Genomic DNA, 18,220 nt, shown 5'->3' on the forward strand with positions numbered 1-18,220 from the left:
TGAATTGATAAAATAATAAATATATGTATATATATATATATATATCTTACTTGCCACTGAGTTCTGTCTGAAAATACGTTATTTAGTAGACTGTCAATTCTTTTTCTCTTCGATGTAAGCGTGACTTCTTTCAATTCTTTTCTTCCTTTAATATAGATTTTAAAATAAACCATCAGTCGATATTCAAAACCAGTGCCTGATGGAACTGAAAGAATTTCTGCTCAAACAAAACTACTTATAGAAAATGGTATTCAGCAGGCTATGAAAATACCCATACAACAACTGAGGACACCACAAAGAAGAGAAAAACAAGAACAAATCATACCATTTATAGTGACACACAATCCATGCCGCCAGAACATCTTCAATATCGCTAAAGCAAACCTACCAATCATTGCATAAAGTAAGGAATTGAGAAATATCATTACAGATCAAACTATAACTCTCAGCAAGAGACAGCCTAAAAGCTTGAACAAGTTATTAACTAAGGCAAGGTTTGACCTTAGCAACAAAGATCAACCATTCACTGTGTCTAAATGCAATGATAGCTGATGTGGTACATGCCAATTAATTCATACTGGTCCATGTATGAACACAAAAGCAGGGAAAATATTCACAAACGTGAACATGAACTGCAAAAGCAGAAATTTAATCTACTGCCTCAAATGCCCAAATTGTGAAGAACTGTACGTTGGCCAGACAGGCAATGCACTATCAGAACGCTCGCGTATGCATCGACAACAAATTAAAAATCCAGAAGTCCGTCAGATACCACTGAGTAACCATCTGGCAACATGTGGTCGGAAAACATTTAGGATATTTCCATTTCATAAACTATACAATCTGAATAAAATCGAGAGAAAACTGAGAGAAAATTAATAAATTCAAACCGAAGCTTAATAAAAAAGGATTAAATTAATCTTATTTAAGGTTTAAAAACCTTATCCCTATACCTAAAAAATAAAAATCCCTAAAAAGTTCTGCTGTCATCATTTCTAAGAATAAACACTGAAAAATGGTTTGGCATCATCTCTAAAAATAGCCAAGCAACTACTACTGCTGTCCACAGGAACGTATATAAAGAACAAAAGACAGACAGTCAAGTACAGTTGAAACATTCCTGTCACAACCTGGGACCTTGAAAACTGCTTAAATGCAAGAAAGTATACTAGTCCCTTAATATTTGATGTTCAGTATTTCATCTATTCAATAAGACAATCAATACTTCATTTCATTTTACTATATATACTATTTATACTATATATTCTATATTCTACATTAATATTATGAAGAATATAAATAAAACGTAAAAAACAGAGTTGGAATTCCTTTGAATAATATATATATATATATATATATATATATATGAAAAAACAAGTCAAAAAGACTTGAAGTACTTGAAGAATCAGATACGGTTGTACTGTCATTTTGGAAGATATGGTCCACAATATGTGTATTTCTGTATGTGTGCATGTGTATGTGTGTGTGGTGTGAGTGTACACATATACACTCACACAAACACACATACATACAAACACACACACACGCATATATACATATTTATGCATGTACACACATCTATGATATTCGAAGCCTCGCAGAAGCAATGACTAGTGACTGAGACCTTCGGTGATATGCTGTGATTGAGATGACTCGACAAGCCAAGGGAATTCCCAGTTGTGGCCGTTGATGGTGTCATGTAAATTGCACCCAGGAAATTGTTATCGTGGCCGTTGCCAATAGCATGATCTTCGTATGTCGAACCTCACAGAAAGAAAGGAGTCAGTAATGAAGCATGGGCCTCAGGGAGGCGTCAACAAGCAGCCTACAACATGGCGATATGCTGTGCTTAAGAAAACTCATCAAACCAACTGAATCAGTAGTCATGGCCTTTGTCAGTGTTATGTAAATGGCACCTGTAAAATCGTAGTCATGGCCGTTACCGGTGTCGAGTACATCACACCCGTCCTAGTGACATGCAAAACGCACCCATTACACTCTTGGAGTGGTTAGCATTAGGAAGAGCATCCAGCTGTGGAAACCATTCCAAATAAAACAGGAAGCTGCAACAGATCTCTGGCTTATCAGTTGCAGCAAAATCGCCTAACCCATGCCAGCATGGAAAGTGAACATTAGATGATGATTATGATGATGATGACATACACACATACACGCGCGCACACACACACACATATATATATGTATATATATATGTTATATATATATATATATATATATATATATATATATATATATATATATATATATATATATATATGTATAAGGGTGGAAAAGAACACACGAGTTGATATATATGAAAAAACAAGTCAAAAATAGAAAATGCTAAGATGATTTTATAGTGAATCTTTCAGTACCGGTTTCGGTCATTTTGAGACCTTTTCAACTGTAACGATTAAATAATTAAATTTAGAAAAATTAGAAGAAAAGTTTTTTTAAAAGAATATTTCTGTAGTAGTGTTCAGATATAAGTAGCATTCTGCCTTTCTCTGACTCCCTTGTTTGCACTTGTGTGTTCGAGGTCGTTTTGAGTTCTTGGTAGGATAGGTGAAGAATAATGAGGCTGATGTGGAGAGGGGTGGGGAAATCTGGGAATGCCTTAATGGTCGTATTTTGAATGGTCAGTGGCTGACAGTGGCTGACAGTAGTCGCAGTTCAATTCAGGAATTGTTTATGGAATTTGCGTAGGCGTTATACTGAAAGACATTAGTGACAAGGTTAAGGGGTGGAAGGTGGAGAAGTAGAAGAAGAAGAAGATGACGATGTTGATGATGATGATGATGATGAAGAAGAAGAAGAAGAAGAAGGAGAAGATGGTGGTGATGATGGTGGTGATGATGATGACGACGATGATGATGATAATGATGATGATGAAGAAGAAGAGGAAGAAGAAGAAGAAAAAAAAAACAGAGACGATACAACCTCGAGACAACGAATAAGTAAAGAAAATCTCTTTATTACAAAATACAAGCCACTTCTTAACGGGTCTACGACAAACAATTAATATACCTCAACTTTAGAATAAAAGAAATATATACACACACAAATATTACACTCCATAGAATCCATTACTAATCAGCCCCATCAAAGCTATACTTACACCCATTCATATTCTCCCTTCTCTGTTTTTTTTCTTCTTCTTCTTCCTCTTCTTCTTTCATCATCATCATTATCATCATCATCGTCGTCATCATCATCACCACCATCATCACCACCATCTTCTCCTCCTTCTCCTTCTCCTTCTTCTTCTTCTTCTTCATCATCATCATCATCATCAACATCGTCATCTTCTTCTTCTTCTACTTCTCCACCTTCCACCCCTTAACCTTGTCACTAATGTCTTTCAGTATAACGCCTACGCAAATTCCATAAACAATTCCTGAATTGAACTGCGACTACTGTCAGCCACTGTCAGCCACTGACCATTCAAAATACGACCATTAAGGCATTCCCAGATTTCCCCACCCCTCTCCACATCAGCCTCATTATTCTTCACCTATCCTACCAAGAACTCAAAACGACCTCGAACACACAAGTGCAAACAAGGGAGTCAGAGAAAGGCAGAATGCTACTTATATCTGAACACTACTACAGAAATATTCTTTTAAAAAAACTTTTCTTCTAATTTTTCTAAATTTAATTATTTAATCGTTACAGTTGAAAGGTCTCAAAATGACCGAAACCGGTACTGAAAGATTCACTATAAAATCATCTTAGCATTTTCTATTTTTGACTTGTTTTTTCATATATATCAACTCGTGTGTTCTTTTCCACCCTTATACATATATATATATATATATATATATATATATATATATATATATATATATATATATAATACATATTATATATACATATATATATGTGTGTGTGTGTGCGCGCGTGTATGTGTGTATGTCATCATCATCATAATCATCATCTAATGTTCACTTTCCATGCTGGCATGGGTTAGGCGATTTTGCTGCAACTGATAAGCCAGAGATCTGTTGCAGCTTCCTGTTTTTTTGGAATGGTTTCCACAGCTGGATGCTCTTCCTAATGCTAACCACTCCAAGAGTGTAATGGGTGCGTTTTGCATGTCACTAGGACGGGTGTGATGTACTCGACACCGGTAACGGCCATGACTACGATTTTACAGGTGCCATTTACATAACACTGACAAAGGCCATGACTACTGATTCAGTTGGTTTGATGAGTTTTCTTAAGCACAGCATATCGCCATGTTGTAGGCTGCTTGTTGACGCCTCCCTGAGGCCCATGCTTCATTACTGACTCCTTTCTTTCTGTGAGGTTCGACATACGAAGATCATGCTATTGGCAACGGCCACGATAACAATTTCCTGGGTGCAATTTACATGACACCATCAACGGCCACAACTGGGAATTCCCTTGGCTTGTCGAGTCATCACAATCACAGCATATCACCGAAGGTCTCAGTCACTAGTCATTGCTTCTGCGAGGCTTCGAAGATCATAGATGTGTGTACATGCATAAATATGTATATATGCGTGTGTGTGTGTTTGTATGTATGTGTGTTTGTGTGAGTGTATATGTGTACACTCACACCACACACACATACACATGCACACATACAGAAATACACATATTGTGGACCATATCTTCCAAAATGACAGTACAACCGTATCTGATTCTTCAAGTACTTCAAGTCTGTGAATGTACATTTGTTTATTAGATCCCTTAAATTTTGCAATGGGTTCTCCTATTTTGTTGTTATGCCATTTTCGATAATTAATAAAACTGTCTGAATTTTTGGCGACACAGCAATGCTACTTAGATATTATGAAAACCATTTTGAGGGAAAAAAGTGCAATATGTTTTGCTGCAAGTTGCTTTTTGTAATAACTGATATGATTAAATGTTGAATATATTAGCAGTTAATTCATAATTATTCCATAATTAATACTTAATATTTTAACATCTAACTATTATATTTCCATGGTCTTCACAAAGTCTCATAAAACCAGTGAGTTTGATGCTATTACTAAAGAGCAGTAACAGTCACCTTTCCATAAGCTTCTGTTGTTCCGACTCTAGACCCCATCTTATCTCTAGTTTGTATATCATTTAAATGACAATTTCTTCTGGAAAAATATTCATTGGGTTAACAATTTCAGAAGTATACTTCTTTTACTATTTAGTGCCTATTTACAGTAATATAGAAAAGGGGAATTTGTGAGTTAAATGTCTTCATCACAGACAAAGTACAATGCTAATGATAACATACAATTCCCTCACATTCCAGAAACTTCTCCAGAAAATTTATTAATACAGCCATATGATTTCTTATTGATGAAGCTCAATTAAGCTTCAACATTCCAAGATTAACATCCAAAAACTTGGTGAAAGATACAAAAATAATAACATTAGTCATTAACTATTATTCTTTCCTTGTACATTTCACCCTAATTTAGATTTTTTATATTTTATGCTAAAAATAGCTCTTAACTTTTTGGCATGTCTAATAATTGGTTTAATTAATAATAATTAATCTAAGTTAAGAACATATTCAATGAAAGTCAAACTCACTGGAAAATGTGAAAAAGGAAAGAACGAAAATTCAATTTTAAAATTATTTCTTACCTTTGAACACAGCTTTCATGATTGCGACATCAAAGTCTTCTGGTGATTGTATATTACATACAGTTATCAAATCTAGATGTCTCATGGAATCAAACACACAATCAACCAAGTCATGTACATCATTTGCTCCCCATTTTTTTTCAATATCAGCTTTCAGTTGCTTTAGTATTGATCTAGGAAAAAAGTTGTTTCAAAAAATATTATATAAAACTTGTAATGTTGATTCAAGGAAAATTACATTTAGAGAATAATATAAGGTCTACACTGATGTCACTAGCAAGATATGTTAACTAGAATTAATGTTATCCAGGTTACTCTGTTAGTGACACAGATGATGAATGATGTTAGCTGATGGACGTTCCTCTTGATGGAATGGAGCTTGATTAAAGGAGGAAGAGCACAACACATAATCTTTACAGGATATCGAAGATTGGTGAGGGAAATTCTTGGATAAACCCCAACTCATGGGTTGTTGTTAATCAATTCTTGGATCCTGTAAATAGTTAACTTGAAAGTTATAGTGTGTGTAGGCCTGACAAGAAATAGGAGTTATCTCTGAAGATGTTATTCAGAGTATTTCTGTCATATATGGTGGTAGGCCTTTTTTGGAGAACCATTTAACATCAATCTGTTAGTAAATAGTGATGCCATGAATTGAAAATGCTGTGAATCAAGACATCATTTTATTTCCACACTGATAATCTGGCCTGAATGCTTGCAATGTTGTGGATTCTGTTAAAGTTTGTGAAGGACCAAGTGGTCCTGTTGAACCACCACCAGTACTTCAGTGTTTGAATTAAGTTAACAACCAGAGACAGTGGGCCCAGAATTGGTTAAACCCATACCAGATTAATTCATATTAACCAGTTCTATCAATATGCTTTAGTGTTGTTTCATAAGGGTAAGTCATGATACTGCTTGATCTGATCCCTTAAATTGGATAGAAAAAGAAATAGAGAAGAAATCCAAACACCTCCAGGCATGTCCTCAACTTTATCCACTATCATTCTCCAGCAAATATGGAGCCTTGATTATTAGCAGTGTCATGTCATACTGCCTTAACCCTTTAGTATTTAAACCGGCCATATCCGGCCAAAATATTTAATCTATTTTATGTTCAAACTGACCAGATCCAGGCTCTCACGCCTACCCTACAATGTTATTCTACATTAGGTAATTACACCATCAACATCTTGAAGATATGAGATAATGCATGATTAATTCAAATCAATGTGAATCAGTAAGCATTATGTTTGATACAATAATCAGAACACTAAAGGGTTAAATTTGAGTATTGTGTAACAGAAATCTGATGAGTCATCAGTTTCAGTCAAAGCTATGAATATCCTCAAAGCTATGAATACCAGCTCTAAAATCAAACTATCAACTGTAGTATTAGGTTGGTGCATAATTATTGCGGTTTTTTTCAATGAATTTTATTCAACAAAAACAATAACATCATTTAACAAAAACATCTTTAAAGGATTATTCCGGAGCATATTCACCATCTACTTCAATTACTGCTTCCCATTTGCTTGGCAGCCGGTCAGAATAATCATTTAAAGATGTTATTTGTTAAATGTTTTTATTGTTTTTGTTAAATAAAATTTATTGAAAAAAAGCCACAATAATAATGCACCAACCTAATAATAGGTGAGTTGCAAGCCAATGTGGGAGCAAATTACCTTGTCACTCAACCTATCAAAAATATAAGTTATATCCCTCTCTAATCACACCCCTTCAGCTTAAATGGAGACAGATACTGCAGGATAAGGTTGAGTTGTTAGATACACAAGATAGTAAAGGCTGGATTACTTATATTCAGGGTTTCTTTTTATGAGGACTAATACGTGCCAAAAGACCACATTTTAATAACAACAGCAATAACAAAATTATCATTCCATCCAAATGAACAAAATTATCCTTCTATCCAAATTAAGAACAAACCGTTCAGTTATGTCTTTGCCCTCTTCATCTTTCTTGAGTAGTGCTTCATAAGCATCTGCCATAATGTCTGCTGCTTTACCAGAACCCTGTTAATCAAAAGGAAAAATTTAAAGAATTCATTAAAATTAAATCTTGGATTTAATTTAGTAATTTAGTATTGAACAAATATTTAGAGAAATTCTAAACAATACACACATACAACCAATAAAGATGTCTCCTTTATGAATTTAATGTGAACTTAGCTGTAACGCATCCAGGGATGATATACAGTGACACCATCAGGCCTAGGTTGTGGAAACAAGAGTAAAATAGATAGAGTCAACTGTTGTTTTGGTATGAGATGGAACTAAATTGTTCTAGAAACAATTCTTTAGAGATGATATGTGACAATATAAAGTAAATTTATCGACAAAGAAACACAATAAATGTCAGTAGTAGAATATAAAATAAAGATATCAACAAAGGAAGAATTGGTGTGAGGTGACAAGCAGGGTGATCCATCGAACTCAGACCTGGTCTGAGCGGTGGGTATCACTGAAAGGAAGGGCGGAAGTTGCAGGAGTGTTTATCACCCCTGGGATTACCTACCGCCTAACCGTCGTGCCGTGCCCCCATTCGAGGCTGCTTTTCTACTTTTTGTGGGAGGGTAGAAGTCCTCTTGTAAAGCGCTCTGCCTGCTGCCAGTACCTGCTAAAGGGTGGGCTAGGCCTTAGCTATTGATGCGCAGACATGCACTGAGACATCTGTGGCTCTACCTTGATGGTGAACAAGCGCGGTCTTCATTCATTCGGTCGTTACTTCCTGAGCTTACTAGTTTGAGTGAACTAGGGCCTTGGATTAAGTGGGGTGCATGGCAAGCGGAGTGTCGTGAGACACTCAAGCTTCTCTGTCACACGAGCAATGCCAGTGTCGGGAATTCCACCTCATTTTTCTATAGAGGGTTGGTAGAGGATCAGTGTGACGACATCCTGGACAAGACTCTAGGCTTTAATAATGGTCAACTAGCCGGCCTGTTCCGAAGGACAATTGGGTCAGGACCCCTGGGTAACTTCCAAGGACCCCTGGCCTGGCATGGCAGTTACCGAGGAGCCTTACCATTTCCTGATAAACACGCAAGATATGATGTCCCTTGTTCACCCATGTGCCCAAGATGCGAGCAGGACAGGGAAACCATTCTGCATGCAATTGTGCAATGCCCCAAAATTTCCGAAATATGGGTTTACGTTGAACACCTGCTGTGAAGGCTGAGAAGAGTACAACTGTCTTCCGAACCGATTGTAAAGAATGTTCGTCCTTCATCTTTTAAAACAAGGTAAGGTTTGTTTTCTCACTGTGGTCACTATAGCGAAAGAAGTGGTATGGAAGACCCACGTGAAAGGAATCATGACTGGCATCTTCCTCTCCAGCCTTTGACTGGTTAATGTCCTCATTTACCACCTGTTTGTTGAGAAGGAGTTTGTTGAGAAGGAATGAATCCGCATAGTATATCTATAAGGTTATACGAAAGGTTACAGTGGTGGCATAGGGCTTGCGGGGTCGAAACGAAATCTTTAACTTAAATTTTTAACTATTAAAATTTTTTGAAAAAACATTCGTTTTATCGACCCCTCTGTCATTTGTATCGTCCCCTCTATGTTTGGCCCCCTGTGGGCAATAAAGAAAATGTTACAATCAACTGAAATGGAATTGTCAAAACGCGATATTCAAGCAAGTTTGTTATTCATCATAAAAAAAAAGACGTAAAGCAGCTGAAACTGTTCACGATGACAACGAAACATTTGGTGAAGAAATGGCAAATATAGAGGTCAGCTTGAAAAGGGTTTAAACGATCTCGCAGCGGAAATCTGAGCCTTGAAAATCGTGAGCATAGTGGACGCCCATCTGTCATCGATAACACTCAATTAATGACTGTCATTGAGAAAGATACGTAAAACAACTCGAGAACTGGCAAAAGAACTTCAAGTTAGCCAGAAAACTACCTGCAACCATTTGCATGCGATTGGAAAATCAATGAAGCTCAGCAAATGGGTGCCACACAATTTGAATGAAAATCAGAAAATACACAGCTATTGATTTGTTTGTCGCTTCTTCCCGGAACCAAACGGCTTCATTTTTCGAACCATGTTTTTAACTGCGAGGAAAGTGGATGCCTGTACATAATAAAAACGTTCTTCGGCAGTGACTGGACTAAAATAGAGCACTGAAAGCCTTCCCTAAACCCAAGCTCTTCAAAAAGATGGCTACGGTGATTGTTTGGTGGTGTACTGCTGGACTCATCCACCATAACCTCGTCAAACCTAGAAAAACTATTACTGCAGAAACATATTGCCATGAAATTTCCAAAATGAAATAAAAACTGCTACTCATCCATCCCAGACTGGTCAGCAGAAGAGGGCCAGTCATTCTTCATGGCAATGATCGATCAGACTTTTCACTAATGATGCTCCAGAAGTTAAGGAAACATGGCTACAAAGTTCTTCCCCAGCCAGCTTATTCCCTAGACCTTTCTTCAACCGACTGCCACTTTTTCAAATACCTTGATGATTTCATACGAAAGAAGGAGTTCCAAAATCAAACAGATGTTGTAAATGCTTTCAAAGAGTTCATCATCTTTAAGTTTTTTTTATGTCATCAGAATAAATAAACTTGTAAGTCATTGGTAAAATGTGTTGATTGTAATGGTACTTAAATTTCCCCGTTGTTGAACTATATTGTCCTGAATTTCATGTTTCAAAGCGTTGCTTACTTTTTATTCAGCTTGATATTTATATAAAATTCTGCACCAACAAAATACATAGTTCTTCCGTTTATTTTTCCTAACCACAAACGTCTTTAGATATGTTAACATTATAAATGGAATAAACTTCCGGTAACCTTATTTAGATAATAGTCTATTTACTGACCTTTACTATTATAACAGGGATGTTGCGAGATAGTGAATCATAGGCTGACTTCAGAGTTTCAAGTTCCTGTCCAACCATTACTACAACAGCTGGAATCGTGGTTTCTGTCGGGAAAGTATATACAGAAAAATAAAACTCAATTAATATACAAAATATATCTGGTTAATTTATAACATATACCTGATTAGGGTAAAACATACACCCGATTACTGAATGAAAACCATACGTGATTTAATTAAAAATATATACCTTTTAAAGCATGAAGTATAACATGATCAAGGTGAAATGAATACTTGATTAAGATACACAACATCTCTGATTCAGATATAAAGTATAACTTGATTTAGGTGTAAAATATTATGAAATATATTTGACTAATGTATAAAGTATAACTAGACTAAACTATAAATTTTAGCAGCAGGTTTTAGAAAGCATAAATTAGTATCATAATCACCATCATCAACATCGTCGTTGTCTATACCAACATCATTTAATGTCTTCCCTCCATGCTGGTATGGGTTGGATGGTTTGAGAGGAACTGCAAGCCAGAAGACCATGCCAAGCTCTACTATTTGCTTTGGCATGGTTTATACTGCTGAATGCTCTTAATACCAACCACTTTACAGAGTTTACTGGATGCTTTTTATGTGGCCCCAACACCAGAGAGGTGACCGAGTAACTTGGAAAAGAAGACACTTCAACTGAGGGTGAGTGATTGATATTGAGTGAGGTGGCTTTGTGCCAGGTGATAAGTTAGAGTATGAATAAAGAACCAGAAACAGGTATGTTGCAGAAGAGGAGATATCTGGCTACCCCTGGTGGAAACAGAGAGGAGAAGTGGGTGAGGATGTGTTGGGGTATTCCCTCAAATTACAGGGAGGTGTATATATGGGAAATGGTACGGAGGACTGGACAGGGTGAGTAGGTAGGTGTGTGAGAGTGTGAAAGGTGAGTAGAAGATGGAGAGGCAGGAAATACAGTGGGAGGTGAACATGGATAGAGAGAGAGTGGGGTATAGGAAGATATTTTGCAGGGGAGAGATTCATCAGGGACACAGATCATATGCAGAGGTATAGACATAAACAACATCACTTTAAGTCCTCAATTTTATCCCAATTTCACCCAGATGGACTGATCTTCTCAACCCCATATTACCAAACATTTCAGTCTTTTTGCCAATCTCCTCTGTGAAACTCATTATCTCTGAAGGTCATTTTCCCGTCTTTTGTCACACGTCTTTACTTCCTTTTCCTCAGGTTCCGTTCACATTTGTATAAATACGTATTTTTTGCAAATACACACATGACAACATTAATTTCTCCTTGAATTAAATTAATTTATCTCGTATATTACTCAATCTACAGTTAATCCATCTCTTCTGTTGTGGAAGGTTTCCAACCATGCCCATGCGACTAAAAGTAGACTGATACATTTCTATTAAATAGACAACTGATGAGTTCATAGAAGCAATTCACTGTAAGCTGTTGATTGAGAGCGTCGAGTCTCGTGTAATAGTAATCGAATTGCGTCATGTAAATATTTCTTTCCCCCTGCCTCATTAAATTATATATTCAAAGCCAAGAAATAAAAGTGACGACGAGTTGTTCGAAGCTTGCTTTGGATGCTTAAAATTTTTTATGGTACAAAACCAAAGAAAAAAATCGTTTTAGCATGGAAGACTTATTGACCTCTATGTTGCAGTTGCAACAGCAACAACAGTAACTAAACAGCAACAATAACAAAACCAACAGCTGCTGGAATTAATGTTGAAGTCGGAAAATACTTGAGGTTTGTACACACCAGACAGTGTAGCAAACTCAAATGAAGAATTCAGTTACAAACCAGGAAAAATGATTGCTTTCTCTGCATGTTTTCGAAGATATGAAGAAATCTTCAAAGAAGAATGTAAAAATTGGATTGATGAAAAAAGTATGACTACTTTTAAGAAAGTTATCCCCTGCCGAAATGAAAAATATAGTAATTATATTCTGTCAGAGAAGCCAAGTGAGATTTGCTTCGATGAAAGAATTTTTTATCGAACATTTTCACCGAAAGAAGTCCCCTGTTCAGTACTCGCTGGCAATGTTTAAATTTTGTCATAAAAGATGATTTCGTCATCTATTCTGGAGTTGTTAATAGAGTGTATGAAAAATTCAGCCTTAAGGAATTAACTCCGGATATGTTCAAATGTCTAAATTTTGTTCAAGGATTTACTGCAAGCAAACATGCAGATATACGTTCCAGATATTAACGAAATTGGAATAGGACCAAATATTAACTCAACAGGCAGTAGCAGAAGAATGCCACAGGATTATAAATCTAAGACATGATGCAGATAAAATTGAAGAAAAAGATTGCTCTCTTATTCTTGCGTGTCAACCAGTAATGGATAAGAAAATGGAGAAAAAATGTCAAGACCTCTACGGTGCAGTTGCAACAGCAACTAAAACCTATAGATATGGTAATGAAAGCTGCGTAGGCTTGAAAGAAATGCAGTTAGCATGATCTACTGGATGTGTAATGTCAGTGTGCATACACGACAGAGTGAAAGTTTCCTGCAAGAAGAGTTGGACATAAGAAGCATCAGATGTGGTGTGCAAGAGGGATGACTGCGCTGGTATGGTCATGTGTTGCATATGGACGAGGACAGCTGTGTGAAGAAGTGTTACAGCCTAACAATGGAAGGAACCTGTGGAAGAAGTAGACCCAGGAAGACATGGGATGAGTTGGCGAAGCATGACCTTCGAACGTTGGGGCTCACAGGCAATGACAAGAGACCGAAACCTTTGGATATATGATATGCTTGAGAAGATCCGGCAAGTAAAGTGAGATTGAAGCCATGGCAGATGCCACTGTTGCATAACCGGGCCATTTAAAAGTACCCTTGGATCGTCGGTCGATATGATGCGCTTGAGAAGACCTGTTGAGTCAAGTGAAATCGAAATCGTAGTCGTAGCCAGTGCCACCTGACTGAGACCTGTACTGGTGGTACGTAATAAACACCATTCGAGCGTGGGTCGATGCTAGTGCCGTCTGACTGGCTCCTTGCGCCGTTGGCACGTAAAAAGCACCATGCGAACGCGGTCTATGCCAATGCCTCCTGACTGGCTCCCGTGCCGATGGCACGTAAAAGGTACCATCCGAATGTGGTCGATGCCAGTGCCCCTTGACTGGTTCCCATGCCAGTGGCACGTAAAAAGCACTATCTGAACGTGTTCGATTCCAATGTCCCTGACTGGCTCCCGTATCGGTGACATGCAAAAATCACCCACTATCCTTTCGGCGTGGTAGGTGTTAGGAAGGGAATCCAGCTGTAGAAAGCTTGCCAGATCAGATTGGAGACTGGTGCAGCCTACTGGCTTGCCAGTCCTCAGTCAAACCATCCAACACATGCCAGCATGGAAAGCGAACGTTAAGCGATCATGATAATGATGATGAGGATGATAACTAAACATGTAATTAATATCACCAATACTAAACTCGATAAAGTTAGAGATAGTACGTTGCCCTTAATTAGAACACCTGGTTCCTAAGGCTAAACTAGCGAGACTGATGAACAAGGAGCAAGTGTGGCATGTGTTTAATATGATTTCATAATTATTAGTTTACTATCAGTAATGCCTAATACCAGTATAGGTGAGTAATAAGTTTAGGCAATTTGAAAGCAGTTCCAGTGTGCTTTGTTCACTAAAACAGGTACGGATTTGAAAATTTTTAATCGATTTTCGATTTACTTCGAACAAGAGAATAGCGCTTGCAATATGTTAATTCTTTTACACTGAATAAGATACAACAAAAATGAGTGTTATATAATGAAGATTACTTCTACCTTTTTTATCGTTTTGTTTTTTAATCTTGCCTCTAAATATGAAGTGGGATATGATAGCCAGTAGGGACCTGCATTGACATGTTCACTCTACTATTAAATAGATTACGAAAAGCTGAAATAAATTGGTATTGGGTATCTTATATATTGATTTCCTGTGCGGTTGCGACACACCCACGCCCTGCTGGCGACACAATAATGTGTCGCGACACAGTTTGAGTAACACTAGCATAGAAGAATAGAATTGTTTAGATGTTAACTATTAATAATAACCTAACTATAATCAATAAAAGACTGGTTTGCTATTAAAGAGAGTAAATTAATATGATATATGTGTAAATTTAACCAGTTATCCTTAATATTTCATTTCCGGTCTATATTTTATGTTTTTATTTCTCTAATAACAACTTACTTTGCCTATATCTGATTTGTAAAATAGTATCTTCTAACTGTTTTTTGAATTCAAGTTCTACCCCAGAAGTGTCGCTGGTACCATCATCAACAAGGATAAAATGTGTATGATTAGGATCCAAGGCATACTCTCCTCCATTAGAATAGTTTGCAGGCCACAATCCCTAGAAATTAAATCAAAATTTTAGTTTTATATATATATATATTTATTATAAAAATCATTATGGTCTAAAAATATATTTATTGTGTTTGTTCTGACACAGAAAAATATACGAGAGAGAGAGAGAGAGAGAGAGAGAGAGAGAGAGAGAGAGAGAGAGAGAGAGAGAGAGAGAGAAAGAGAGAGAGAGAGTGAAAAAAAGAAAGGGGAGAAAAAGAGAGAGTATCAGAATATAGATTGAGTTATACTGAAAGTGTTGGTGGGGGAGATTTTGATGTTCCCAGACATTAGAAAGAGGAACTCTAATGAATTGCTATACAGATGCATAATCACGCCTCCCATACACACACATACATTCATACACCATTCCACAGATATATAGATACATATATGCATATACATATACATACATATATGAATGCACTCACACACACGCACAAACACATATATGCCTATAGAACTGGCACTCTGTTGGATACGATAAGAAGTTGATCCGATCGACAGAACAGCATGGTCTTGAAATTAACGTGCAAGTGGCTGAGAACTCCACAGACACGCACATCCCTAACATTGTTCTCTTGAAGATGAAGCAGAACACACAATGTGACAAGGTGTTACAAGTACAACTCATTTTTATCAGCTGAGTGGACCGGATCAACGTGAAATAAAGTATCTTGTCCAAGGACACAACGCGCTGCAGGCAGTTAGTTTTACATGTGGAACTGGCTGTGTGTATATTTGAAATCTAAAGGCTGTCCCACTGATAAAACTGGCCTTCAGCGAACATTTTTTTGCTGGAAATAGTTAGAAACCATGGCCTGGGAAATAATTGAGATGGTAAACGTTTTAATTTTCATTCCTTTCGAGAATTTATCTTTATTTGGTGGTTTGAGTTTTTCTATTGTTCTTTCTAGCACAAGGCTTTCCTCTCTGGAAGCCTCTTATTTTATTTATATATATATATATATAAATATCCATATATATGAAGGCATGTATATATATAATTATGTATACGTGTGTTTATATGTATGTGTGTGTGTGCATGCTTGTGTGCGCGTGTGTATGCTAGCTGAATGACCGACGTTGTCTGGGTTATTGCATTTCTTATTTACATTAGTGAACAATAAATATACAAATTGTAATGTTAATAGAATTTTGAACTGAAAATCTGTCAATGCCGAAGCACCTCAGTGTAAACAATATTCACTGTGCCATTTTTTGTTGGTGTTGAAATGAATAAATTATTGCTGCTTCCAACTCGCAAGGGAGTAACAAAGGGTTGGACGTGGGAGAAGTTTGTAGTGGAGAGATCAAGTCCAACTACTTTGAGGGATTGACTCTGATATTTGTTAACTGAAATACCAAAACTTAGTTTGACTAGAAACTGAAGCCTCTTAAATTCAAATGGAACATCTGTAGGTACGAGAGGAATTTTTGGAATAAAGACATTTTCTTCTTTGTGACTACCTGTTATGATTGTTGCCTGAAGGACATGGGGCTTCTTGGAAGTAACAATTAAGTGAGTTCCATTACACAGGCTAAATGGGTCAAGATTCTTATGCAACATAATGGGAGCACCCAGTTTTAGTGTCAAGTTATGCGGTGGCATCCCAATGGATTTAAGTGTGTTCAGAAATTCAACAAGTATTGAAGGACCTGATTTTGATCGACTGTTGTCAATTGATCAAAAAGTCATTTCTGATGTATCTGTTAACTTTGAAGAAGCTCATGTCATTAGTTGGAGCTAGTATAACTCTTTCATATAGCCAGTTTACTTCAGAGTAATTGACAGATAATTTATCTGTCATTAGGGAATAGGCTAGGTGGGAAAGAACTTTGTGGCCAAGTTCCCTCAACTTCTGGAGCATCATTAAAGCATTGTCATGAAGAATGTTTGGCCTTGTTCTGTTGCCCTGTCTGAAACGGAGGAGTAGCAGTTTTTTGTTCAATTTGGCAATTTCATGGCAATATGTTTCTAAGTTAATGATTTTTCCGGGTTTAAAGAAATTATAGTGGATGACTCCAGCAGTGAACCACCAAACAGTCACTATAACCATTTTGAAGAGCTCAGGTTTAGGAAAGGTTTTAGGTACTCCATATTACTCCGACCACTGCAAAGAACTTATTTTATAATTGTACAGAATCTACTTTTCATCACAAGTTACAATATGGTTGAGAAATGGTTCGGTCTGGTTACGGAGAAGAAACAACGAACAAATTTCATATCTGTACATTTTCTGATATTCATTCAAATCGTGTGATACTCATTTGTCGAGCTTTATTGATTTTTCGATTGCATACAAATGGTTTCAAACAGTTTTCTGGTTAACGTGAAGTTCACGTGCTAGTTCTCAAGTCGTTGTACATGGATCTTTCTCAATGACGGTCTTTAATTTACCGTAATCGATGACAGATGGGCTACGCTCACAATCTTCAAGGCCCTAGTCTCCACTGCAAAATCGTTTAAACTATTTTCGAGATGACCACTCAACAAATGCTTCGTTGATATCACAAGCAGTTTCAGCTGCTTTGCATCCAGTTTTGAAGTTGAATAGCAAACTTGCTTGAATATCGCGCATTGACAACTCCATTTCAGATGATTCTGACAATGGCTAAAGAAATAACAATGTTAATTTACCGTTGCATTTGGGCAAGTCTATGTCTATATTATCATACAATTGCAATAAAGTGCTTTAAATAATTCAAAACTCTGAAAAAAATCCAGTACAAATTCTTCATGATTCAAAATGTTGCTTACTTTTTACGCAAAATGAACAAAAAACTGCTACTACTCCGTTCCAGACAAGGCAACAGAAGAGAGCCAATCATTCTTCATGACAATGCTCGGCCATAGGTTTCACTAATGATGCTCCAGAAGTTGAGGAAACTTGGCTACGAAGTTCTTCTCCACGTAGCATATTCCCCAGTTGAATTCAAATTTCCTACAAGGTAGTTTAATTCAAATTTCCTACAATCCTCAAGGTACCTCTTTCTTTTTATATTTTCATTGTTATAATATTTCTAACTTAGACAAAGGGAAAAGTGAAGTATCTAGGGTCTTTGAAGGATTTCTGAAACAGGTGGTGGTTAGAGATTAAAAAGCTACAAGTCATGTGTTATCTTTATTTTTACTACTTTAATTCATGTAAATAATATGACTGAATCCCAAGAATCAACAAAAACAAATAAGGCTCCTGAGATAATACTCATAGAACCAGGCTCCTGCTGTATTTAGCAAGAGTTCTCTGCTATATAACCACATACTCCTTTAATCTCTTAGAAATAGTAAATCTAGACAAACGAATGAATTTTTGAGTTATGTCCATTGCACACAAATTCTAAGCAGAACCAGAA

The 18,220-nt window shown here is 36.7% G+C and overlaps 1 protein-coding gene across 1 annotated transcript in view; it reads right to left on the reverse strand.

Moving 5' to 3' along the window:
• LOC115221043 overlaps window positions 1-18,220 on the reverse strand; it is a 336,595-nt gene that overhangs the window by 45,438 nt on the left and 272,937 nt on the right. Inside the window, exons 32-36 of the mRNA XM_036510356.1 lie at window positions 14,708-14,870; window positions 10,470-10,573; window positions 7,567-7,652; window positions 5,620-5,804; window positions 51-145 (exon numbers count right to left, since the gene is read on the reverse strand). Of these exons, the coding sequence (XP_036366249.1) occupies window positions 51-145; window positions 5,620-5,804; window positions 7,567-7,652; window positions 10,470-10,573; window positions 14,708-14,870 (633 nt within the window). The remainder of the gene's footprint in view (window positions 1-50; window positions 146-5,619; window positions 5,805-7,566; window positions 7,653-10,469; window positions 10,574-14,707; window positions 14,871-18,220) is intronic.

Source organism: Octopus sinensis, linkage group LG17, assembly GCF_006345805.1.
Source record: "Octopus sinensis linkage group LG17, ASM634580v1, whole genome shotgun sequence".
Taxonomy (NCBI): domain Eukaryota; kingdom Metazoa; phylum Mollusca; class Cephalopoda; order Octopoda; family Octopodidae; genus Octopus; species Octopus sinensis.